The following is a 27,988-nucleotide window of genomic DNA, read 5'->3' on the forward strand; positions in this document are numbered from 1 at the left end:
TTTCAGTCTCTTCATGGCCCCCCTCACTTCCATGCTCGTCCATGCTTTCAAGTCTCTGTCCTGGAACCCCGAAGCCCTGGCTGCCTTCGAGAAGCTCAAGGAGGCCTTCTGCATTGCTCCCATCCTCACGCATCCAGACCCTCAGCTCCCGTTCTTCATGGAGGTGGATGTCTCTAACATCGGCTTGGGAGCAGTGCTGTCACAGTACCACGGAGAGCCTCCCCGCCTCCATCCTTGTGCATACTACTCCAGGAAGCTTACCCCAGGGAGCAGAACTATGACATCGGAAACAGGGAACTGCTCGCTATTAAGCTGATTCTGGAGGAGTGGCGGCACTGGCTGGAGGAAGCACAACACCCTTTCACAGTGATCACAGACCATAAGAACCTTGAATACCTCAGAAATACCAAGAGACTAAATCCCCGCCTGTCCCGCTGGGCACTCTTCTTCACAAGGTTCAATTTCTCCATCACTTACCGTCCTGGGGACAAGAATGTAAAGGCCAACTCACTCACATGTATCCACTCACGTGATGTTCCCTCCACTCCTGAACCTATACTCCCTCCAGTCATCATCGTCAGCCCCATTCAATGGGTTCTGGAGGAACAGATCCGGATTGCCACCCAAACCGAGCCTGCTCCGCTGGGAGGCCCAGAAGGAAAAATTTATGTACCACCTTCCTTGTGGCCAATCCTTCTGGGCTCACTTCACACTTCCCCGAGCTCTGGACATCCAGGCAGCCAGCGCACTCTCGCGCTCCTCCAAGCTCGGTACTGGTGGCCCAGTATGGCCCAGGATGTCTCCCAGTATTTCCGTAGCTGCTCAGTCTGTGCCATCTCCACATGACCTCCTGCTGGTCAACTGGTTCCCTTGCCTATCCCTCATCGTCCCTGGTCCCACGTCGGAGTCGACTTTGTCACAGATCTGCCTAACTCAGATGGCTATACCTCTATTCTTGTTGCAGTGGATCGGTTCTCAAAGGCCTGCAAGTTAATTCCCCTCAAGGGCCTACCCACACCCCTGGAAACTGCCGAATCCCTGTTTCATCACGTCTTGTGCAATTTTGGCATCCTGGAGGATGTCGTCTCTGACCGTGGGCCCCAATTCATCTCAAATGTCTGGAATACATCTTCGGATTTGTCATGTACCCCAGACAAATAGCCAGACTGAGTGGAAGATACAGGAGATTGGGAGGTACCTCCGGTCATACTGCCACGACAACCAACACAGCTGGAACCACTTCTGCCGAGTATGCACAAAACTCCCTCAAACAGACCACCAAGGAACTAACTCAGTTTCAGTGCATACTCAGCTTCCAACCCCCACTGTTCTACTGTGTAGACCACTGGTTCCGAACGAGCGAAAGAGTTTGGGACTCAGCACACATCCATCTCCAGCAGGCAGTGTTGAGACACAAGGCCTTCCCAGACTCCCGACGTCCTGAAGATAAGGTCTGGCTATCTACCAGGGATCGGCATCTCCGCCTGCCTTGCAAGAAGCTGAGTCTCCGCTATATAAGTCCATCCAGAGGCAGATAAACAATGTCACCTTCCTATGACAACTCCCAGCCCAGCCATTATCACCACCTGTCATCGCTCATCAAGATCCCTATATCCTTGCACTCCTCCCACACTATCATTGTCTGGTCTCACATTTGTAACGTTGACTTACCCAACTACTACCTGAGATTACCTATCTGCTAGCTCCTCTGACGATCTGCTCTCCATGCTCCATCTTTCCCACGCTACATTGCTCCCAAGGAATTCCTGGAAGAGACTCGTTACTTCAAACAGATAAGAACGCAAAACCCCTACCGTTCTCCGAATACTAACCTTTGGATCTGTTGTCTCTAAATAAACCTGCTGTTGTGTGGACTTACCTCCATGTATTCTGTGTATTTATTGACACCCACAGTGTATGTATGTCCCACAAGCTATACTGTGCAGTAATGAAATCTATTCTACATTCTATGATCTATTCTACAATCTATCGATTCTATTCTATTTTATTCTATTAGTATGTTTTTTTTCCTCTACCTGTGTATTTCTAGTAGATAAAAATCTGTCCACTATCAGCATTAATAAGCAATTCCATCCTATTTTAATGTTATTTTTAGCAGATCGTCAGATTGAATTATCTTCATTGTAATCAAAAGGTTGTTCTTGACTAATTATAAATTCTTCATTTCTTGTCCCAGGTAACATATAACAGACGTGTTCTCGTTTTTCCTTCTACAGGTTTACAGTATTAAGAAAATAATGATATACTCTACAAACACAGAATTTTATGCACTTCTGGTCTAAAGTATGTAGGTGTGTCTTAACCCTATGTCAGGAGAACCAGACACCTTTGATTAACTCAACGAAGCAAACGTATCTGCTAATAAATCTTGGTTTATAAGGCTGTTTTCAACAATTGCAAAATCCATCATTCCACAGTGATTCTGAATAAACAGAAAAAGATCAACATTTGATACAGTTGTCAAGTACAGATGAGATATTGTGACAGGATCTTGAGAAATGTGAATATATGAATTAATGAACAGAAGCATTGCTGTGAAGATGAGTGGGCCAAAGTTCATTTGAATTTGAGAAAACGGAGGATATGCTTTAGACATCCTAGTACAAGTCATATGATATTGGCATTTATCATCAAATGTTTATAATTATGTCTATATAGGGGAAACGATTTTTATGAAAAAAAGGCAAGCAATTATTTAATTCCTGTATAAAATAAAATAAAGATAATTACAATCAAATGGTGTTTGATGTGAGATTATTATTGAGAGTATACACAGATGGAAAAACACACGAGTAACAAAGTGTGGAAGGCAGTTTTGCAGAGAAGTTCTTAGCTATGACAATATAAACATTATTTTTGCAGGGAGAACAGAGAACAGCATTCAAAGAACAGCAGGATCTGCATGGGAAGAGATTTAAATAAGGGATTAATTAAAGGAGCCTGTACATTATGTGTGTTTATTTAACTAGCTATGTGAACAAAGGTGTGTAAAGGTGATTATTCAATCATGCGATTTATCAATAGCAACAGTGAGGAGGTTTTGGTACAGTCATGACTCAGAGGACTGTAATCTACCATAATATACCATGGGACAAAGGTTTAAACTAGCTTATCAGTGTAGTTTCCTGGGAACTTTACATACAAGAATAGATAAAAAATAATATTTGTTAGAAAAAAAGACTTACAAGTTAACATACGTAATTCAATAGCTAATGAACAATACTTTATCTTTTTAATGTTAATTTTTACATACAAAAGTTAATACAATAAAACGGTACTATTGTGAAAAATGTTGAAAATAACTGTTTTCTATTTTAATATATTTTAAAATGTAATTTATTCCTGTAATGCCATTACAGTCTTCTGTGTCACATGATCCTTCAGAAGTCATTAATATTTTGATTTGGTGCTCAAGAAACATTTCTTATTACCAGAGTTGAAAATAGTTGTGCTGCTTAATATATTTAATATGGTTAATATTAGGGGCTCAGGTTATCAGGTTTTACTTGATTCTAAGAAAGAGAAAGTTTACAAGAATAACATTTATTTTCAATAGAAATCATTTGAAACATAAATGTCTACACTGTAACTTTTGATCATTTAATGAATCCTTGCTGTATAAAGAGTGTTGTCTTTATTTTTAAAATTTTGTTTTGTATCGCTTAAGCCTCTGAATGACAGTATATTAAATTACATTTTTAATATTTAGATATTTAGATTTTGAAGGAACAATAATTACCAATTAAGGGGGAAAGGGAAGTGCATTTATCCCATCCAAGTGTACACACAGTAGTGAACACACACCCGGAGCAGTGGGCAGCCAATGCTGCGGCGCCCAGGGAGCAGTTGGGGGTTCGGTGCCTTGCTCAAGGGTCTCACCTCAGTCGTGGTATTATTGAGGGCGGAGAGAGTGTTGGTTACTCACTCCCCCCCACCTACAATCCCTGCCGGTCCTGAGACTCGAACCCACGACCTTTGAGGTTACAAGTCCAACTCTCTATCCGATAGGCCATGATTGCCCCATGCTCCTTCGGGATTAACAACAGTATATCAAAAAATTAACATTACCATATATTAATAAAAGCTGCAAAAATAGTTAATAGTTATTTTATGATAAGGTTACGTGTAACCTTATTGTTGTTATGGTCTGTGTGGTTGTGGATCAAGGAAGAGCGTTCGATGAAGGAATAATGAAACAGGAATCTTTTTAATCATCTTCAACGCACTTACACCTTTAAACAACATTAAGCTCAGACAAAGACTAGGGGAGAACTCAGGACTTTTAAAGGGACCAACCAAAAGAGGAAACAAGATAATTAATATAACACAGGTGAACCAAATGAACAGTGATTAAACTAATGACAGGAAAAACCAAATAAGGGCAAAACAGAACTAAAAGGAAACCGACACGTGACAATTGTAAAGTGTTACCCAAACGTTATATATCAATTGAACCACACTCACTGGTCATGTCCATACATGAGTACAATACATTTGTTACATTTTTTCCCAGCTGTGTGCCTTCCTTGTATGACTGTAATACCATTAACTTCCAACGCTTTTACGTTCAAAATTATGCATCAGCTAAGCAAACAGATGCAAAGGTTTCAGTTGCAAAATAACATTTCACATTTTGAAACTCGAGCGAAACTTCCATAAGCCAAATCCCCTCAAGTGTGTTTAAGCAAACACTTCTATATTTAACAGCTGAAGAAAAAAGAAAAAACAATAGTTCAAGATCTTCAGTTTTCATTAACAAATGACAAAACAGCTCATTTCCATTGGGAGGCTACATCATGTATTCAGATGATTCAGTAACACTTTACAGTAAAGTCATTAACAAACATAATAAACAGCTTAACAGATCGGTATGCACATTCAAATCTGTTAAACATTATATAACATGGTGTGAGTTAATGGCATACTAAGTATACAGTTTTTATGTATCTGATATTCAAACGATCCACTGAAGTAAGTGAAGAAAAAAGGTTTGAAATGATCTTCTTTATTGTAAGTTTAGCTGGAGTCAAATACTTTGGAATAATTTAAGAGGGGGTTGAGCTCTACTCATCTAGCTTCAGTATTACTTTAGTCATTTTGCAAATGTATATTCAGGCACACAGTTTATTGTCATACAGTAATGAAAAACTAAACTTGTGTCTGCGTTTATTTTATAGTCTTTTTACAAGATACTCAACAAATTGAGTAATTAAAATACCTACAACATGATTAAGATACCAACAAATACAAAAACCTCAGTATCGATCTCCCAGGATGACTTCTGACTCTGGCCTCCTTTGAAACATAAGAATTCACTGAACAGACTGCTAATTGCATAAAAAATATATTTTTCAACTTTTGCCCAATGATTTGTCCTATATTTTCAATATTTTAGATTTGAATTTGTATAGCTTAAAAAGCTTAGTGTCGTCAACAATGAATTCCTGATACTATTCAGACTAGTAAAAAACAACAACCATACGGGGAATCCTGATTTAAGAGGTCACTACAAAGGTCTATGTACTGTATGAGCTGAACTTCACTGCATCTTCTGATAAATCTTCCCACCCATAAGATCTAAGAGAATGGGGGAACACACCCAGGCCCTAGCACGAACAGTTACTGATTCACTAAACCGGTTTTGTAATAAGCTATGTAAAATAATATTCATGAAAGTGATAAAAAGTGATAAACACCTTCTTATGCCCTGCCTCATTGACCATGCATCACACGACCCTTTATAAACTCAAACAGCTTTCTCACTTCTGTCTTAGTGAACCTAACACCATCCATTAATCCAGACATGGGACATCTGGAGTTAATATTAGTATTAACATGGATAACAGGTTGCTTTACCATAGACAACAACGCAAATAGGTGAGATGCTCATAATTATTTAGTAATTTGGTATGTTTCAGTAGTGATGTGAATGTAAATCTAATTGTGCTTTTATTAAGTACCAGATTCAGTAAAAGACTTGAATATATATTAGCAAAATGATGTAGCCTACATTGTATACATATTGATATGTATAATGCACAAATACATATTGTAAATATTTTATAAATATATAAACATACAATATAAATAATATTTATTCAGTGAATACGTGATTATTATTTGCATCAGGCATTTAAATAGAGCCACACGTTTCTAACAATTAGTTGTATGAAAATTAAAAACTGTAAGTGTAAAAGCATGCTAACATATCAGAGGCTTGCTATTTCTTAATTTTATACACAACTTTAATGTACTGCCAAGGCATTAATTGACACTTCCTTACGGTTTTTATTAAAATGGAATTAAGCATTTAACATTTGATCATAATGATGGTAACATGTGTGGGTCAAAATTATCCATTTTTCTTTTATGCCAAAAATCATTAGGATATAGTAAAGATCATGTTCAATGAAGATATTAAGTGAATTTCCTACTGTAAATATATCAAAACTTAATTTTTGATCGTTAATATGCATAGATAAGAACTTAATTTAGACAACTTTAAAGGTGATTTTCTCAGTATTTAGCTTTTTTGTACCCTCAGATTCCAGATTTTCAAATAGTTGTATCTCGGCCAAATATTGTGCTATATCATAACAATATCATAACAATGATGTATAAAATACATCAATGGAAAGCTTATTTATTCAGCTAATTTATAAAAGCTTTGACACTTTTTTTTTCTTTTTTGTGGTTTTGTGGTCCAGGGTCAGAAATGATAAATATTATGATGATGACTACTGTTTTGTAACTGAATCACACTACTTTTATGTCTTTGTAGATAATAAATTAATGTGATTATGCAGCTAATTTAATACTTAACAAGGATGGTAAAATATAGCCAGCTCTTTCCTCTTTTTTCTGATATTACTTAACTCAGGCTGTCTTCTTGTTTTCTGTTTTTACAGATATGACGTGACAGAGAGAGATGCAGGTACGTAAATGATCATGTAAAATGTAATAAGGGCAATGATTAACCAGAGAATTAGTGCTACTGCAAAATTTCTATTTTTCAATCACTCGAAAAGAAACTTGTTTCTTTTTCAAATATTATGTAATATTTTAATATAAATAAATTACTACAATACAACTAAGAACTACTATTATCATATCCTACAAATCTGTGCAAAGACTATTTCTTGGCTGTCTTACACTAATGGACACTGGGGAGAGACTTTGTTCTGTCACAAAAAAAAAAAACATGCTTGACTTTGCACAAAGTGTTCACGCTTGCAATCAAGCAAGGACGCATATGATTACAAAATGACATGAGAACTGGTTGTAAATGGGTGGAGTACGGTAGGCCCCCATAAAGCATATCTAAGGTCCATGTCCATTACCAACACACTATGAACATAAAGAGCATTTATTGCATTGTACCACTGGAAAATTATGCACATAAAAATGTTCCCATTACTCATTCCTCATTTTAGGACTGGTTTGAGCATATCCTTAAATAAGTAATCTAAAGGCAACTGGAATTTCTAGTACAGTCCATTCTAGACAATTTCTACCACTTAAAACTGAAACGTCTTGTTTTTAAGCAGTGTTGACCTCCTGTGATTTCAACCAAAATGAAGAACCATTCTGCAACTTCCAACAAGACACCACAGATAACGGTGACTGGACGCGTCACAGTGGACCCACCCCATCCCCAGGCACTGGGCCTGATGGAGACTATCCAGATGGAAGTGAGTATGAACCCCAAGCCAACAAACAATAATCCAGTGATCAGTCACTGAACTGAAGATGCATAATCACTTGGATATTACTGAAATTACTGCAACCAGAAATGTTTACAAAATTACAGATTGAAGGAACGTGCACTATAAAATGTTTTGTCAAGCAACCTATAAAATGATTCAAAACTTATGTTTTATTTTTTACTGTTTCTTGCTCTCATTAAATTGAACCCTTCCCCCCATAGCTGGCTATTACATATATCATGAGGCTGACAAATCTGTAAATGGACAGAGCGTACGCCTTCTCAGCCCAGTTATTAGTAGTGGACCTTCTGAGATCTGTGTACAGTTCTACTACTACATGTATGGCTCTGACAGCAGTAACACCCTGACTGTGTTTGCCAAACGTCCCGGCTCTGAGGAACAAATGTGGCAAAAAACTGGGATACAGAGCCCGTCATGGCTTGGAGCCTCTGTCACTGTGCCCATACCTGCTGGACAGACTGCTCAGGTAAATGGGTCTAGTAAAAGATTGCCATTAGTAGTAAATAATTACTACTACTATTGCCTTAAAAATTGCCAGAGCATCATGGTCTTTATAGGAAACTTGTTAAAATGCAGTGTGGTCACTGTGTTTAAGGCAAAAGGCATTATGTGTATGCATATGTATGTTTAATCTATAGGACTCTTCTTCAGCTATAAAAAAAATATCAGTGTTCAAGAGACAAGAGAACACTTCTGAAGCTCTTGATGACAGAATGAATTTTGTGACTCTTACAAAATCCCCTGTCAGTATGTTTTAATGTCATTTTTCTCTTCTAGATTGTGTTTCAAGCAATGCGTGGGTTATCTTCATTATGCGACACTGCCCTGGATAACATTGTCATCACCGAGGGCGCCTGTGCTGGTACTTTATTTTTTCCTTATCGCATGTTACAAAGATATACATTTTATATCCAAATAATGATTTTACTGTTTTGATTTTACACAGGCTGTATAGCTGGGTGTGATTTTGATGATTATGATAAATGTGGCTGGACGAATGTAGTACCTAATGACATAATCTATGGTTGGGAGCTTTGGAGTGGCCAGACAGAGACACCAGGCACTGGCCCTGATGACGACTTCTCCAAACCAGGATGTGAGTCCAACTTTCCACTCTGTCATATCAAAGATTTTAAGGACTGCTTTTAGTCCTCTTAACATTCCCTATTTTCACAAACTGTTCCTTTCTAATGCAGTGGGGTTATACCTGTTAATGGACTCTACTTTAAGGGTAGAAGGAGAATCCGCTCAGCTCTGGAGCCCCTCTACCTCAGCCTCTGGTTGTCTACAGCTGGACTTCCATTATTACATGTTTGGCAGTGCTGCCAACATGGAGCTAAAAGTCCATGCAGTCACCACCGGTAAGAGTCACAAACCCAGTATTGTTCAAAACGGTGAAGATTAAGAGATTATAAAAACATCTGTAGGTTCAAAGGGCAATAATGAAATTACAATTATGATATGAGAATCACATTCACATATGCATGCAACAAAACGTAGATGATCAATGATTTACAAAAATGTCCTTATGAAGATTAATTACAGATTTTGGCTCATTTTTCTTTTAGGTGGAGCACTTGGAGCCCCTATTTTCAGCCTCAAAGGAAATCAAGGTCAAGGCTGGAAGCCTGCAAGTGTTCGCTACATTGGTTCAGCTGATTCAGTGGAGGTCAGTTTTATTCTCTCATTTTTTGACAAATATCTGGCCAATTTCAGTTACAAAGTAATTTATATTAATCATAAATGTTGCTAAAGGTTCGTGTTTTTACACTGCAATTCACATTTTTCATTTCAGTTCGTAATTGTTGGTGTTTTTGGTGAAACAGACCAGACAGATATTACAATTGATAGTGTCTGCATTACCACTTGTACAGGTAGGTGGCAGACAATGTCATTAATGCTAATGTAAGTCTAAAAGTACCCTTGTCATATAATATATATTTTGTAGATGATGCACCAGTCTATTAATTGTTTTCTTGCTTGATTTTAGCAACTCCAACAACACCTAAGCCATCCCCACCCCAACCCACTACACCTAAACCATCTACACCTCAACCTACTTCACCTAAACCAACGACACCAGGTCCATCATCCCCTAATCCATCGACACCACAACCCACTTCACCTAAACCAACAACACCAGGTCCATCATCCCCTAATCCATCGACACCACAACCCACTTCACCTAAACCAACAACACCAGGTCCTTCAACTCCTAAACCAACCACACCTAAGCCAACTACTCCAGGACCAACACCACCAGGTAAGATAAACTTGTTCTATTTTGATTAGAAATATTTATCAAAACATTATAACATTTGTTTAGCTAAACAAACTCTTCTTGTCTTCAAACAGTGAACTGCCCCCCTGACTCTGAGTACATTGATTGCGGCCCAGCCTGTATTCCTACCTGTGCAGAGCCCTCTACTAACTGCTCTGGTTCTTGCATCAGCGGCTGCTTCTGTAAACCAGGATTTGTTTTCCGTGGCCGGCGCTGTGTTCCTATTGAGCAGTGTGGATGTCTGGATGAAGAAAACAATTACTTTGAGGTACAAGACTTGTCATTGCAAGGCTGCATTTTTTATCCAGCTTTGGGACCTAAGCTTTTGCTCTAAAAAATCTTGGTTTGTATTTACACTCAGCCTGGTGAGATCATATTTGGAGATGGCTGTTCCAAGTTGTGTCGCTGTGCTGGCAACTACACCTTCGACTGTGTTGACAACACCTGCAACCCTGTGACAGAAGAATGTCGAGAGGTTGGTGGAGTGCACGGCTGCTACCCTAAAGGTATTTCAGAAAACCACAACAACCACTTATCCACAATTACCATAACTGACAAGTGATCAAACAACACACTGAATTGCTTCTGTGAATGCTCATGTTTCAAAGCCCACACACTTTCAAACACACAGATACAATTTTGTCATTAGGCTTGGTAGTTATTAACTTGCAAACCTGTAACTCTTGATACAATGAGTATTTATGATCAAGTTTGAATTCATGTCTTTGACACCAAGGGATTTTTCATTCACAGGAACCTCCACCTGTATTGCTTCTGGTGACCCCCATTATAACACCTTTGATAACCGGCGCTATAATTTCATGGGAAACTGTTCTTACCTGATGTCCGAGCCTTGTAACAACACAGACGTGCCTTACTTCGCTGTGTACACAGACAATGAGAATCGGTACAACAATCCTCATATCAGCTACGTAAAAGCAGTTCATGTCCATGCGCTGGGAGTCGTAGTGTCCATTCTGAAAGGAGGAACTGTTCAAGTAAGAGAAAAGAATATTATTTTCAAAATTAATGACTTATACACTATCATGTACACATTATTTGTGCACATATAAAGTGCGTACATGTAATTTAGTGGCACATTCAAAATGTCAATTATGTTTTCTGACTTTTCTCAGGTCAATGGAACCAATGTGAATATTCCTCTGAGTCCTGTCAGTGGTGTTGACATTTTTATGTCTGGCAAGCACTACACAGTAGCCTTGAACTTTGGAGTAACCGTACGTTATGACGGAAACCACTATATGGACATTAAAGTTATCAAAAAGTGAGTATGGTTCTTATAAATGACTTTATAGTAACAACATTTATAACTTGATTCAATTTTGAATGTTTCAACATGATTGTGATCATTTTACAGCTATGAGGACAAACTTTGTGGACTGTGTGGGGACTACAACGGAGACCCTCAGGATGACTTCCAGACCCCAACCGGTGAACTGGTCCAAAGCCCCAATGACTTCGGCCACAGCTGGAACACAGACCCCAAGTAAGGCACATGGCACTATACGAGGCACATGCTGTTACAACTAAAAGACGTGTCTCTATTAATTCACATCATAGATGACTCACCTCTGATTCTGCCTTCAGGTGTAACAAGCCAGAGGTTGGCCCATCCCCAGGGTGCACAGATGCTGAGCAGGAGTTGTATGAAGGGCCTGCTTACTGTGGTATCATATTGGACAGCAATGGCCCATTTGCTGCTTGCCATCCAAAAGTCAACCCCAACGTGAGTGAAATCGAACAAGTTCATTTGAAAAGCTTTAATGCATAATTTTAGCCATATTACATACTTACGGATCTTAACCTTGTGTGTAGGGTTTCTTCCAAGACTGTCTGTTTGACGTTTGTGAGCTGGATGGTGCTCATTCTGCTTTGTGTGAAGCAATAGAGTCATATGTCAATGAATGTCAGGACCGTGGAGTCACAATTGGACCCTGGAGAAACAGCACCTTCTGTCGTATGTCTGAAAAATACATATTCCTTAACCATAATCTCTGACAAAAACACAGACATGAATATCTTGTCCTATTTCTCGTACTGTAAAATAGAGTGAAGTCGCAAATTTATGATTAGCGCTAACACACATTCTTCCTCTCCAGCTCTGAAATGCCCACCCAACAGTCACTTTGAATCATGCGCACCAGTTTGCCAGCCTTCCTGCACTCCATTTCCACCAAGTCAGTGTAGCGGGCCTTGTTCTGAAGGATGTGTTTGTGACCCTGGATATATCCTCAGTGCTGGCCAGTGCGTTAAAGAAGAAACATGTGGTTGTACCTATAATGGGAATTATTATAAGGTGAGGAAATTGAATTTGGTATCATTTAGACAGAAATGGTTTGTTATAGTCAATCAACTAGTATTTTTCATGACTTTTCCTCTCTCCATGGATTTAGCCAGGTGAAGAGTTCTACACTAAGGACTGTGAGCTACTGTGTAAGTGTGACACCCCATTTGTAACCTGTAAAGCTGCCGACTGCCCACCAATGGAACAATGTGGAGTACAGGGTGGTGTAACTGGGTGTTACCCACAAGGTGAGTACTCTGGTTAATTCAGTAAGTTTGTTTCCATCATTTCAGAAGTTTTTCAGTTAGAATAGAGAAAAAATATATTTTTTAAATTGTAAACAATTTAGTCTGGAATAATTTTTGCATCATTTTGCAGCCTTTTTTTATATAAATCATACATGAGATTGTTGCTTGGCTTCATCTAGCATATAATTTTGATTACAACTGGCCACATTGCTGTGTATGCTCTGAAACATGTGACACGCAATGCGTATTTAAGTCAAATATTCAATTATGCAATGTGTAATGATTCATTGAATAAACAGATACAGACTGTCGCTTGACTGTCCATGTAAACTTTGCATATAAACATTTGTTTATATAATAGTATATTGGGGTCCTAAGAGGTTGCATTATTTACAAGTAATATACTATATACAATACTAAGTATACAATATTTGTAACATTCATTTTTAAGATGCACATTCTTGAGTATATAACAAATTGTTGATGAATTTAAAGAATAATCACTTTTCTCAATCCCCCAGAATCTGAAGACTGTATTATCTCTGGTGATCCTCATTATAACACTTTTGATGGCAAATACTACAGCTACATGGGCACTTGCACCTACACTCTGGCCCGCACCTGCAAAAACAACACTGGTAAGCAATGGCCAAGACAGGGTTAGAAAAAAAATCCACAACTACAGTGGCAATTAGTTTACTTTTGATTTAAAGTTCAGAAAATATCCCTGAAATTAACTTCAAAATTTGTAAGGGTTTAAAGGATTATACAGATTTATAATGATGATACCTTTCTCTCTCCTGCAGGCCCCTGGTTCTCCATAGAGGGTAAGAATGAAGAGAGAGGACTTTCTGGCGTTTCGTACCTGAGGAAACTGTATGTGACTCTTGATGGCATCACTGTGACACTGATGAAAAACAAGAGAACTCTGGTCAGTCTCCACAACAGCTGCCATCACTAAACCACCACTGAAGCCATTCTGTAATCTTGAGATCAAGAATTGAGGTTTTAAGTAAATGGCTACAATATATTTTAGTCTCTCTGGGATTTAATCCTTGAGATTAAGTCAATGGGCATAATAGATTTTTATCAAATATCTTCTTTCAGTTGTTCCTAATCTGTTCATAGTCAGATTATCCATCTGTCCATTTTTCAGTTTTCCAATAATAATCTTGACAATACAGCAAAAGAAATTAAAACTGTTCTTCTTGTCAAATTTAACATTAGTCTTCAATACAACTTTGGTTTTATCTTTTTTTCCCCACACACTCAGGTGAATGGACTCAGGGTGTCTCTTCCTCACTCCCCATCTCCACTCATTTCACTGTCTGTTGCTGGTCAATATGTAATCCTCACAACTCCATTCGGCCTGGAGGTGCAGTGGGACGGCAACCATTACGCCAAGATCTCAGTTCCTAGGTAAAGAAAATGTGAAAAAATCTCACTGGAATATATACACAGTACTGACAGTATTTCGCAGGAAACCCTAAGACCCACAATGGTTGTTAAGGGTTATAGGTTATGAGTAAATTCAAAAAGAAAAATCAAAAAGCATCTCTGGGAAAATTAATATCTTTACATCAATCTTTCTTTTTTTGCCCTCATTTTATCAGTTCCTACTATGACCAGATGTGTGGCCTGTGCGGGGACTATGATGGAAACCCCAATAATGATTTCACTAAGCCGGATGGCTCCCAAACCGACAACTCAAGTCAGTTTGGTGACAGCTGGCAAACTGATGAGGATGAGGATGCAACGTCAGTAACTTTTATTTTTCTTAATTTTATCAACCACACAATAGCCAGGGCAATGTTTTTAAGATTGGGACAACTTCCTATGCTCGATGATGCCTGTGTTGATCAGTGCAGATCTGTGTCTTGTTTTAGGTGCAAGCCGGACCCTGGGCCTCAACCACCCTGCGATCCTGTGCTGGAGGGTGTCGTGTCAAACCCAGAGAACTGTGGAAGAATAACTGACACAAATGGAGCATTTAGGTTAGGACTTACAAAATGACATTTTCTGCTAATAAACAATGTTGAATCCTTCCATTTAAAATGAATCAGCCGGGTTTATAACTAATATGCGTGTTCTATATTCGTATGGTTTCTAACACGAGAAAGACTTTTGAAAAACTTTAAGTTAAAAAATCATTCTTAACAAATAGGAGATTTGTGGTGAAAACTGGAAGTTTTCTCTCGACCCCGTGTAACCTAACCTGTGGAGTTCCTCAGGGTTCTATCTTATCTCCCGCACTCTTCTCTCTTTATCTTCTTCCTCTGGGCTCTATTTTCAGAAAACACAGCATCTCCTATCACTGTTACGCCGATCATCTACAAATTTACTTGCATTTGACATCTTGCTGATGTCAAATCATGGCTTTCTAAAAACGTTCTGTTCTTGAACCCAGATAAAACCGAAGTTATTGTTTTCAGTCAATCCGAACATGGGGCAAGTATTCAACCCAACCTCGGGAACTTAAATTCCTTTATCTCTCCCCATGTTCGGAATCTGGGTGTGGTGTTTGATAATTCTTTAAAATTTGATAAACAAATTAGTGCTGTAGTAGGTTCCAGTTTTTTCCATCTTCGTTCTCTTTCTAAAATCAAGTCACTTCTCTTTAAAAGCTCTCCAGAGGTTGCTATCCATGCCTTTATTACGTCTCGGCTGGATTATTGCAACTCCCTCTACTTTTGTATATCAAAGTCTCAAATCTCGTGGTTACAAGTAATTCAAAATTCAGCAGCTAGATTCTTGAAGGGGAGTAAAAACTTTGATCATGCCACTCCCCTCTTGCGATCATTGCATTGGCTGCCAGTTCACTATCGAATTGAGTTCTTGCTACTTGTCTATAAATCACTTAACAATCAAGCACCATCTTATTTGTCTAATTTACTCCACCCCTACACTCCGGCGAGGGGATTAAGATCAGAGGGCAAACTTCTCCTCCAGACCCCTAGAACTCGCTTAAAAACCAGGGGTTCTAGAGCCTTTGAAGTGGCTGGCCCCAACCTCTGGAAGACCTTACCAGCTTGCATTAGAATGGCATCCACTTTATCTGAGTTCAAGTCACATTTTAAAACACATCTTTTCTCTCTGGCTTTTAACATGTAATAATGTGTGCTTTTGAATGGTTTTAATCTGCTTTTGTTGTTGTATTGGTACCTGAATGGTTTTAATGTGTTTACTAATTTTCTCCTCATTATATACTATTGCTTGTTGTGCAGCACTTTCGCCGGCCTTGTCTCGTGCTTAAATGTGCTCTAGAAATAAAACTGAACTTGAACTTAAGTGCTTAATCACTGTACACTTTCTCTCATATTTGCTCCTCACAGGGACTGCATAAATGTGGTGAACCCGTTGAATTTCTTCCAGAGCTGTGTGTTTGATATGTGCCGTTATCAGGGACTGCAGCAGGTCCTTTGTGACCAGCTTCAGGCTTACACCGATGCTTGCCTCAGTGCAGGTGCACCTGTCCATCAGTGGAGGGAGCCAGATTTCTGCCGTGAGTCATTCTCTCATTTATTGTATAATATTGCATAAGATGTAGAGTTTGAGAAATGGTTTGAGCATATAATAAAGCAGCTAAATTTGGCATCTTACATCCATAGAAGAATCACATTTCACATTCCCAATAGCAAGCCTGTTTTCAGCTCCATCTAATGCACAATATCAATTATTGAAGTGAATGCAGTTCAGAAGGTTAGAATAGAAAAAGCTAGAGCTGAACACTTACTTTAACTTTAGCCTTATTGTTTTTATTATTCATGGAGCTTTTATGCCTTTAATGGCCAAGGCAGAGAAGACAGGAATGCCATCACAGAGGAATGGGACATGTGACTGGGAAACTACATACTGTATCCCCACTTTAACCTTATTTTCATAATTTAATGCTGTTTTTCCATTTTTCTTAAGCTCTGGAATGCCCTCCAAACAGCCATTACTCCATGTGTGTGAGCTCCTGTCCAGAGACATGTCTGGGTATCAATGGACCACCGGGCTGCAGTGAGAAGTGTGTTGAAGGCTGCGAGTGTGACCCTGGCTTTATCCTCAGTGACAACAAATGTGTTCCGTTTAAAGACTGCGGCTGTGTGGACTCCTCTGGCTCCTACCATCCAGTGAGTTTAACACCAGGGCTGAACCGTGGGGTTCTGGGGCAATAGACAATGATGGGACCCCCGTAGTAAAAAGTGGAATTAAAACTATTCAAAGAACCACTGCAAACACGACGAGTAAACTAAAAACACCCATTTCTGTTGTTGACGTTATTCACCATTTTAGCTCTTGTAGTTAACCTAAATAGCCGTTTGACAAATAAATTAATAAAGGTAGAAGTGTATGGCTCATACCTTTGACTTCTTTAGGCCTGCTGTCTAAGTTTGTCATTATTCTGGTAAGAAAATGACAAGCACGATGTCTGACATCCAAAAGTGCCTAAACACTAAACAGCAAAAACATCAACTCAAATTGGCAAACAACAAGCTCTTCCATGACTTGCTTTTTGTGTTTCTGTCGAACGTGAGCACATTTGACCAATATGGAGGTAAAGCTACTGTGATAAACGCGGCGGTACTCGAGTTCCAGCAATGCACCGTGGCGTGAATAAATTGTGCAAATTAATTGAATTCTTTCATATTTATTGTTTTACAGTTTGCTACTTTATATGTGCTGCTGTTGTTGTGTTTATCACATTCAGATAGTTTGTCACAGTTGTCATATAGTTATTATTCAAAGCGCATATTTTAATGATTTTTAATTTTATGCTTGATTCTCTTTAATGCCTGACTTGAAATCATATTCGGTGAGCATGAATTGCATTCATTCATTCATTCATGCATTCATTCATTTGCTATAACAATAATTAAAATAGATGGTTATTATACAAATTATTATAAAGGATAATAAAACATTCATCGACTCAATATGTTATAACGATTCAGTTGAGTTAAATATTTTATTAAGTCCGTACACAACACAACATGACACTTGTCGCCACCTACTGGACTAAGGAGTCACTGTATGAATCTTTATCAAAACCCATTCTAGTAGCGTCTGTATCGGCTATATGATTGCTTAAAACTGAATTTTTATAAAGTGTTAATGTTTAAAATAGGAGAAATGTGTTTGAATTGTGCATTTTCTTACACATTCCTGTCAATGTGGCCATATTTAGGTAAATGAGAGCTGGTATCTGGAGGGCTGTACACAGAAGTGTACTTGTGAGGGTGGAGGAAATATTCACTGTTACAACACCAGCTGTCTTCCTAATGAGAGCTGCCAACTTCAAGATGGAGATTATGGCTGCAAACCACTTGGTAACAAATATAATACTAGTTTACACATAGTTTAGTTTTTAGCATCTTATCACACACAAACATGCAGTTCTGCACAAACCTGCTGTTGACTCATGGAACTAAACCTTCTGAGTTTTATCTCTCCATTTTTATCAATTTCTCTTTTAGGTACAGGCATTTGCTCAGTTTCTGGTGACCCTCATTATAATACATTTGATGATAAAGTACATCACTTCATGGGTGCCTGTTCCTACACTCTCACTAAGCCCTGTAATGAGACCTCAGGCTTGCCATACTTTTCTGTGGAGACTCAGAACGAGCACAGAGACAATAATAAGAAAGTGTCTTATGTACGATCTGTCATCATCAATGTGCATGACACAACCATCATTTTGGGCAAGGGGCGCAAAGTTCAGGTAAGGGACATTTCCAAATTATGTGAGACGTAAGGAACAGATTATAGGAGATTAGAACAGCAGTCCATTCTTGTGCGTACCTTATTTGTACATCCTGCAGGTGAATGGAGTTCAGGTCACTGTGCCTGTCACACTGTCAAACGGTATTAAGATCTTCCTAAGTGGCAAATTTGTGGTGCTCGAGACAGACTTCGGATTGCGTGTCCGTTTTGATGGAAACCATCATGCAGATGTCACCTTGCCTTCCTCCTACAGCGGATTGTTATGTGGACTCTGTGGTAAGCACTGCAAATTCAGTTATCTAACTGACTGATGGAGATTCGAAAGTTACTTTATACTACTAACCAAATAATCGTTTGATATGAGTCATTTTAATAATAATGTATCACAGGAAATTATAATGCTAATCCTAATGATGACAACATCAAGTCAGATGGAACACCAACAGGCAGCACCAATGAGCTTGGAGAAAGCTGGCAGGTGCCTGACGACAGACCAGAGTAAGTGAAAGCATATTTAACATGCAGTGCACCAAAGATAGTAAGATTTCATTAATTTTGTTTCTAAATATACATGTTTTATCATTGAAGCTTTAATCATTCATGCCTGTTCCTATCTCGCACAGTTGTACTCATGGTGGAGGAGACATCGAATGTGATGACAAGATCGAGAGTGAAGCACAGAAACCTACTAGCTGTGGCATGATCACTGACCCCAACGGTGAGACACACATGCACTCATACAAACATACATTTTAAAATGTTTTAATGATAAGGTCACTGAATAAATAAAAAAAAAAAAGCTTTATCACAATTAGAAATGTATGTAATGTTGTTTTTATAGCTGTTTTTTTATTTTATTTTATATGCTTTAATTAATTTATTTTTTAAATAATTTCAAATCAGCATATGCTAGAGTTTGTTTACAGGATATAATAATTAAACATTCTTTCTGGGCTTAATGTGACATTTCTTAATCACCTATAGTTACTCTTATAGGTTCGCTTGTTCTGCTTAGAAATACTGTCTTTTGCTAATATCAGTCAGCATTTGCAAATGCTATTTCTCCTTCTTAATGCATTAATTAGAATAAATCGTGTTTATTCTAGAATGCATTCATTTATTTGTCTGCTTTGGGCGGTTTGACTACAATCATTGTAATACATTTTGGATTTAATGTGACTTGAACATGACTTGAAGAGTAAAGGATAAAAGTACAAAAGTCCTCATTCTACTCTATTTATGACTATATTCCAGCACATCTGTTCAGTGCATTGAGCTTCTCAGTTTTATAGAGACACGACACCTGTTTTATGCACCATTAAAGCCTACTTATCATTCTTTTCCCAGGAATCTTCAAGTCATGTCATGCAGTGGTGCCTCCCGATCCTTACTTTGAGAACTGTGTATTTGATCAGTGTGGCACTGGTGGCGCCACTGTGGCACTGTGCCAAGCTATTCAAAGCTATGCTGACCTGTGTGCTCAAGCAGGGGTGCCAATTAACTGGAGGAATAACACCTTCTGCCGTAAGTGTTTGAGCCATAAAGACATTCTGTAAAGTGCCCTTAAAACCTGCAATTAACTAAATCCTGGTAACCTTTTTAAGACTCAGCCTTTTTAGTGTGCACCCTTCAATTAGGGAGTGATCAACGAGTGCCGTGTGTCTCTCTTTTTCCTAATTTGGCTGTGCTAAAACAGTTGTACTTTTATGTTTCTCCATTTCTACCCATAGTTCCCAAGTTTCTCGTCCATCCTTCTCTATTTTCATTCATGTGTTATCTTCTGCCCCATTGCAATGGTTCATTTAACGCCACTCTTTTATTTCTATATCTTCCAGCTATTAAATGTCCGGTTGGTAGTCACTATGAGCCGTGTGGTTCAGCCTGTCCAGCCAGTTGTCAGGAGTCTGGATCGGAAGGCACCTGCTCTGAGCCCTGTGTTGAGGGATGTGTGTGTGACCCTGGTTTTGTCCTCAGTGGAGACAAGTGTGTGCCCTTCAGCGAGTGTGGTTGCATTGACAAAGACAACAACTATAGGCCTGTGAGTTCTTGAGAAGACTGAATGAAACTTATTTCTGTTTTCAAATTTGAAATAATTTCTTACAAACTGAACAAATTTCAGTTAACAATTTTGTGAATAAAGGTGCAGTTTAATTATGCATGTTTTCATTTCTAGTTTAGGATTGTTCCTTTGTCCATTTCAATTATTAATGCGTATCTGTTTGTTTGTTTTTTTAGGTTGGAGACAGCTGGTTCACAAAAGATGATTGCACAGAGCGCTGTGTTTGTTCACCTTTCAATACAGTGACATGTGAGGAATGGCAATGTAGTCCCGCTCAGGAATGTAAGGTCAATGAGGGTGAACTGGGCTGTGTGAACACAGGTACATATTCGACATAATCTTTTTATTTCTTCTTATGTATCTGTCTATTTATTTCTGGGTATTTCTATCTGTCTCTCTGTATATCTATCTGTTTGACGCATGCTTATTGACCTTCTTTGCAGGAGTGGGCATTTGCCACATTGCTGGTGATCCTCACTACTACACTTTTGATGGCATCATGCATACCTACATGGGTACCTGCACTTACACGCTGGTGGCGATATGCGACACCTCTATGGTGACACCCTTCACCATTGTGGCCAAAAACGAAGAGCGCGGCCAACCAGAAGCTTCGTATGTTCGCTCTGTGACCGTCTACCTGCCCACTGCCAACATCACCATCAGCAAGAATGGAAGAGTACTGGTGAGAGCCTGAGAAGGAAGGAGGAAGAGATGCATTAGTGTTTTTGACTAGGCTGCATTTGTATGTCTTCTTCTGATTAGACATCATGAATAGGAATATAACAGTGAAATATTGTTTAATATCATAGATAAGATTCTATGCATTCTATGATTGTGCTAAATCTCTGGCTTGTACTCATATTTGTTCTGTCCACCGACTAGGTGAATGAACGCAGGATAAAGACCCCCTATGACATCAGTTCAGCCAAGGCGCGGGTGTTCACCAGTGGAGTAAACACCGTACTGGACACTGACTTCGGCCTGATTGTGAAGTTTGATGGAGTGCACCATATTGAAATCACAGTGCCTGGAGACTATTTCAACAAGGTTTGAAACTACGCAAAAATAAAGTTAGAACATCTCCCTACCTGATAGGAGTGGACGACATACTGGTAGAAATTTGTCAACATGCGGAGATTTTGGATTATCATCTCTATAGTGGTTACATGCTCACGTGACGTTTCTGTGGTACATGGTCACGAAAACGTATCGTTTACACACGTTTTTAAGAATTGGGGTTAAAAAACAAGTGATTTTAAGCTGTTGGAAATGTAATCAGCAGAGAAAGAGACCTCATTTCGCTATATGTGCACGCTGTCTTAGAGTCTGTTTCTCAGCGCTGTCAGAGAGGCACGTGCACGTAAAGAATGTGCTCACAGGAGTATTGAACTGGCTTAATTTTTTCCGCTTTATAGGCCTTGAACAGTTAAATACACACACACTTTTATGTGTCAAAATGCCCATCTTTGCAAGTATCCTCGTAAACACAGTAATTTAGGTCTTATGTGAAAGCAAACAGCTGAGAAAGAAAACGCATGTGTAACAGTGGAATGGATCCGGGCAGCTCTTAAAATGACAGCAGTCTAATATTCCTGCTGTTTGTCATTCATATTAATCAAACAACAAAAGAGAGAAAATCTCTCACTACCCTTGACTAAAACATTTTTGTAACTTTAATAAGAAGAAATATATATATATTTATATATAAATATATATATTTATACAATGAAGAATATGCAGTGTTTTTATATATTTGTTTACTTTATATAGCATTTTTATGCTTATTATTTATTGTCCTATTGCTTGTAATTACTTTCTTATTCTTATTTAAAGACTGTTTACTTGTCTTCAGTGAGATTTTTTTAAAATTCTAGTGTTAGTTCTTTTGTGATATTGACTCTGGTGACAAGAACTATGAAATTTCTATGTTGTCAAAAATGTTGATATCATAAAGACCTTTTTAAAGCAAAAATACCTATATTGTGATATACATCGTTATGGTGAATTAAAATTACTCATATCATGATAAACAGTTTTGGTCATATCGCCCACACCTACTACCTGACATTTGTTGTAAATGTAGTCTTTAGATTCTAATGTTTGATTAATAAACCAGACAATTTCCTTTTTGGGCCAGATGTCTGAATTGCATTAAGAAAAGTGAAAGAATTTCCACAAGCAGATTTTGATCAAATCTTCTTGACACATATCACTCACTGATTTCCCATAATTCAACTATTGTCTTACAGGTATGTGGAATGTGTGGTAACTACAACGGAGATTCCTCTGATGACAACTTGATGCCTGAAGGCAAACCAGCCAATAATGCCACTGAACTTGGTAACAGCTGGAAGGCAGAAGGAGACAGTGATCCCGGGTGAGTGTTACATTGTCAAGTCCCTCTCCATAATTCAGAAAAAACAAACATCAAAAGATAGCAGATACACTTGTGATACATATGAATTTAATTGAAAAATCAGAAGTTTCACTTGCCTTCATTCTTCTCTTGTGTTCATCAATGCCTCGTTTCTCCATCCGCAGGTGCAAACCTGATGAGCGGCCTGATGAGAAACCCAACTGCAACGAGAATGAGGAAGAAATCTACAAGTCACAGTGTGCGGCATCTATACTATCTGATCTTTTCAAGCCCTGCCACTCTCTCATTCCTCCAGAATCTTTCCTGGGGAACTGCATCTATGACATGTGCGAGTATGATGGCATGCAGTCGACACTGTGCGATAACATTGAAGCTTACGCCCAGGCCTGTCATAGCGCTGGAGTCACGATCAGCTGGAGAAACAGCACCTTCTGTCGTAAGTGAAAGAGAAAGAGGGAAGAAAAGACTGGGTGACAGGAGGAAGAATAATTTGGCTGGAATTGTAAAGATCAAAAGAGCAGAACTGTGATGCTGAGAAAATGAAGCATTTATGAGATTCTTTATTGATAACCTCTAGGCTATGCATAAATATTAATGAATATCTATGCATATTTTGAAGGAAGAAATGGCCTCTGAATATATCAGAGAATCATTGTCATTCAAATCCAATGCGTCAAACCTCTTTCCTTTATGTACATCTATTTCCAGCTCTCCCATGCCCACCAAACAGTCACTATTCTGAGTGCACAGCACCATGTCCTCCTACTTGTGCCGATCTCTTCCCCGTATTCTGCCCATTACCACCTAATAGTTGTGTCGAAGGCTGCCAGTGCAATGGAGGTTTTGTGCTAAGCGATGGCAAGTGTGTTCCCCTCTCAAGCTGTGGATGTGTTGACAGCAATGGAGAGTATCATGATGTGAGTAAAGTTGCTAGAATCGCCTACTGATTCTACTGTTCAAAAGTTGTTGTTTTTTTGAAAGAAATTAATAGTTTTCTTCAGCAAGGAACCATTAATTGATCAAAAGTGATAGTAAAACATTTATGATGTTAAAAAATATTTCTATTTCAAATAAATGCGGTTTATATTTTATGTTCTTCGAAGAAACCTGATAAAAGGTATTAAGCAGCACAGCTTCTTTGATAATAATATTAAATGTCTCTTAAGCACTTGATCTGTTCAGAAATCATTCTAATATACTGCTATTAGAGTGATTTCTGAAGGATCATGTGACACTGAAGACTGGAGTAACTGCTGCTGAAAATTCAGCTTTGCCATCACAATAATTAATTAAAATAAAAGTTATTGTAAATTGTAATAATATTTCAGAATTACAGTTTTTACTTTTATGAATTGCAGCGTTGTTGAACATAAGAGACTTCTTTCTAACATTTAAAAATCTTACCAACCCCAAACTTTTGAATGGTCGTCTATCTGTTTTCTTTCTATCTGACTTCTTTTCTTCAACTCATTTTCTATATAAATGAATAATGGCAAAGACATGATACGTAAAGAATATGTTATAAAAGGTGCTGTAAAGATGGCAGTGCTTTCATTTTATGTCACAAAATGTTATAATACTGCCTGGTATATTTCAGGTGGGAGATTCGTGGATTACTGACCACTGCGAACAAAGGTGCAGCTGCAGCCTTGGAGGTGTGCTGTCCTGCACGTCCTTTGAATGCAATGACAACTCTATCTGTGATCTTGACAGCAATGGAGACCGTTACTGCAAACCTGAGAGTGAGTTCAGGACAGTTTTGCAATGAGAAATAGTGAGAATGTGGGAACAACGACATCAGTTTACTTAATTCAGACCATCAGAGCAACCAAAAATTCATATTTACTATACATGAAAGACAATCATTTGGCAAAATTCTCTCTTAGCAAGGACTACTTCAAGTTTTTGGTGTTTAATGACTGCAACATGTGGGCATCTAAAGAAATGTTTAAGCCTTGAAGCAGGTTAGTCTTAATGTCCACCTCATGAATTAACTCAAACCTCTTGTACTTCTCATAGAATTCGATGACTGCAGTATTGCTGGGGACCCTCACTATCGTACCTTTGACAGATACAATCACCACTACCAGGGAGCGTATACATATGTATTAACTCAGAGCACCACTCTGCCCAGCTCCCTCACTCCTTTCATAGTCCGCGGTAAAAACCAGCGGCAGGGAGGCATCGGCCGGGTATCGCTCCTGCGCGAGGTCTATGTGGACGTGTACGGCATTACTGTTCGAATGCAGCAGCAGAAGAAAGTGCAGGTGAGGGATTCATGGGATATGTAGTCAATCCTAATAGTTGTATCTAACAGACTTCATATATGGACCACACAATATAGTAAAATGCCAATATCATGAATGTGTTTGCGGTTTTTTTCTCCATCAGGTCAATGGAGAGAAAGTTGGTCTACCGTTCAGTCCTGTACGTGGAGTTAACATAAAAACAAAGTCTCGCTATGTGATGCTCACAGCTGACTTTGGCCTTTCTGTTCGCTTTGATGGCAATGCTCAAGCAGGTAGCTCAAAACTCACATACAATTATCAAGTATTTGTATATTAATAAAGTGTATATTAACAAAAACTCGCTCTCATCTTTTTCCCTAAAGTGGTGACTCTGCCTAGTGTATACAGATCTCGTGTGCTCGGTCTGTGCGGTAATTATGATGGAAACAACCGTAACGAGTACACAAAACCAGACGGCACAGTTACCCGCGACCTCAATGAGTTTGGAGACAGCTGGAGAGTGACTGACAGACAGGCGGGTCTTCGTACCACATCTCTACCAAAGATGGTGCACCTACACAAGTACGGAAGTCTGAAAGTATCTGTTATGCTATGCATTATAAATCAACTGGGATGACATTTCTCATTAAATAAATCATCTGAAATAGTCTGGCATGGTCCTACCCCTAAAAATCCTGTCTTTTTTACTATTAGGCGTGAAGTGGAGGCCGATCCAGATTCAGGGTTTGATACGGCAGGCTGCACAAATGCTCTGCTGGAGGAGCTGAACGGGAATAAAATGTGTGGGGCTCTCAGTGACCCTGCTGGTCCTTTCACTGCCTGTCATGCTGTGAACGCTCCGAATGTCTTCCAGGAGTGAGTAATGTGTGCATGTGTTTGTGTGTGAGGGTGTGTGCACTCTAGTGACAAGTATGAGTTCACTTTCTGAGCACAGAGGATAACGTAATGCATAGTGGGTGTGTGTTGCACTAACTATGTACAAGAGCATGTGTGTGCTTGTGCGTTTGAATGAGATAAATTTGTGATATGTGGGTGTTGGTAGTAATGCACAGTCCTTCACAACTGTGTGTATTTTTGCATTGCAGGGATTGTGTGTTTGACCTATGCGCTGAGCAGGGCAGTGAAGAGCTGCGCTGTGAAAATTACGCCGTCTATGCTCGGGCTTGCCAAGATCTGGGTGTCACACTAGGGCTGTGGAGACAAGAACTGAATTGCGGTATGAAAAATTAAATAGTTTTCTGAGCACAAAATCAGCATATTAGAATGATTACTGAAGGATCATGTGACACTAACAACATAAACGTGTGTGTTTGTAATTTAGGTCTGCAGTGTGGGCCCAACAGCACTTACTCCCCCTGTATGACTCCATGCCCGGCGTCCTGCGCAGACCTGGCGGCTCCCTCTGAGTGTGAGCAAACACAGTGTGTGGAGGGATGTCAGTGCACCTCTGGCTTTGTCCTGAGCGACCAAGACTGTGTGCCTTACAGCGAGTGTGGATGCACTTACCTCGATCGCTATTATCAGGTGAGCCTTTTGATGCATGCCAAATACTACAGGTTAAAGGTTATGATGTCAAAGGAATGGCACAAGACACTGCACTTGCTGATCATGTTTCTCTGTACCCTTCCACACTTAGCTGAAGGAGACATTTGTGACGGAGGATTGTTCACAGAGTTGTGAATGTACTACCACTGGCGCAGTGTGTCAAACAAAGGGCTGTGGAGACAACGAGCTCTGCACTGTGTACGACACCAGACGCGACTGTTATAGATGTGAGCTGCTTCACTCTTTATATTACACAACATATTCTGACTGTATTTGATAAATATATAATGCATAGCTTTCAGAGTTTTCCAAGTCTAGGAATGATACAGAATTGGATATCATATAGTAAAGATAATTATGACTATGAAAGCCCATTTCTGCCATGGGATAAATATATCAAATCAGACGTTTTCCTCACAATTCTGAGAAAAAAAAAAAACATCCGAATTGTGAGATACAAACTCAAAATTCTGACTTTTTTGAGAATTCTGAGTTTACGTCTCACAGTTCTGTTTTTGTTTCACTGAGTTCATGTTTTCTTTATTTTACTCACAATTTGCTCCGATTTTTGAGAAAAAAAGACAGTATTGTGAGATATAAATTCTTCCCATGGTGGAAATATATTACTTTTATATAGTACAGATGTTTCAGATGAGTAATAAACTGATTTTTAATTCTCTCTCAGCGAGTCCATGTTTGAGCTCGCCCTGTCAGAATGACGGTACCTGTGTGGATAAACCAGATGGTTCTGGTTATACCTGCACTTGCGCTGAAGGTTTTGAGGGCACAAACTGTGAGCTCTTTAAAATCCCCTCCGAGGGTGGCTTGGGTAAGTGAATGTGAACTAATGTATTCATTCCTAATGTAAAATTCTTAATCTAATCTAAAAAGTGAAACCATATTTGGCAGTCATATGTAATAATAGGTGTTTCCTGCTTGCTGTTTTGTAGATCGAACAGCTATTATCTTGATAGGAGTCCTCGTGCCACTTGGCGTCATCCTCATAGTCACAGCAATTGTGTGCATTTACAAGAAGTGCAGGTAAAATTTATTGAAATCTAACACTGATCTTGCAATAAAATCAAAAATTTACCAAGCCAAGCATTCACTTGAAATTGTTTGAAAAATTGTGGTTTTATAAGGTAAATGAATGATTGTTAATCTCTTTTTACACAGCCGCAAAAAGATGAGTAACGATTCAAATAAATTTGAGCTGAACAAAAAGACAGGTATGTGGTGACTGATTATAATACTTTTCTTTCAAAAAAAAAAAAAACTGAGATGTATAATGTAAGCTGTAATTTGAGCGTTTCTACATTTGTCCACAGATGAAACCCTAGATGAGGGTAAGAAGCAGGGAACAGACAACAGCGTGCTGAAGGCTACTACATTCTGAAGCAAAACCTCAGTTTTTTGACAATGATTTGCTGATAAGATTTTGTTTATATTTATTCATTTTAAATG

General features: G+C 38.8%; 1 protein-coding gene across 1 annotated transcript; it reads left to right on the forward strand.

Annotated features, from left to right (window-relative positions):
* Window positions 1–1,541: 1,541 nt before the first annotated feature.
* Window positions 1,542–27,920, forward strand: LOC306869933 (zonadhesin-like; the record flags this gene model as incomplete). The annotated part of the gene is made up of 52 exons (XM_079416891.1): window positions 1,542–1,656; window positions 2,238–2,244; window positions 6,930–6,955; window positions 7,569–7,712; window positions 7,949–8,214; window positions 8,526–8,610; window positions 8,695–8,844; window positions 8,945–9,109; window positions 9,317–9,417; window positions 9,544–9,622; window positions 9,739–10,011; window positions 10,104–10,297; window positions 10,391–10,535; window positions 10,783–11,027; window positions 11,166–11,314; window positions 11,408–11,536; window positions 11,638–11,776; window positions 11,866–12,007; window positions 12,150–12,346; window positions 12,444–12,582; window positions 13,104–13,220; window positions 13,389–13,513; window positions 13,856–14,001; window positions 14,196–14,339; window positions 14,469–14,576; window positions 15,915–16,084; window positions 16,495–16,697; window positions 17,753–17,894; window positions 18,042–18,289; window positions 18,390–18,567; window positions 18,681–18,789; window positions 18,915–19,009; window positions 19,639–19,815; window positions 20,127–20,329; window positions 20,527–20,671; window positions 20,794–21,035; window positions 21,236–21,400; window positions 22,603–22,730; window positions 22,895–23,166; window positions 23,439–23,647; window positions 24,328–24,472; window positions 24,750–24,997; window positions 25,122–25,251; window positions 25,342–25,540; window positions 25,673–25,834; window positions 26,065–26,195; window positions 26,301–26,503; window positions 26,616–26,751; window positions 27,210–27,353; window positions 27,475–27,565; window positions 27,701–27,753; window positions 27,853–27,920. The coding sequence occupies 52 exons, from the start codon at window positions 1,542–1,544 to the stop codon at window positions 27,918–27,920; spliced, it is 7,926 nt and encodes a 2,641-aa protein (XP_079273017.1).
* Window positions 27,921–27,988: the final 68 nt, after the last annotated feature.

The sequence above is a fragment of the Barbus barbus genome, assembly GCF_936440315.1.
Source record: "Barbus barbus genome assembly, chromosome: 1".
Taxonomy (NCBI): Eukaryota; Metazoa; Chordata; class Actinopteri; order Cypriniformes; family Cyprinidae; genus Barbus; species Barbus barbus.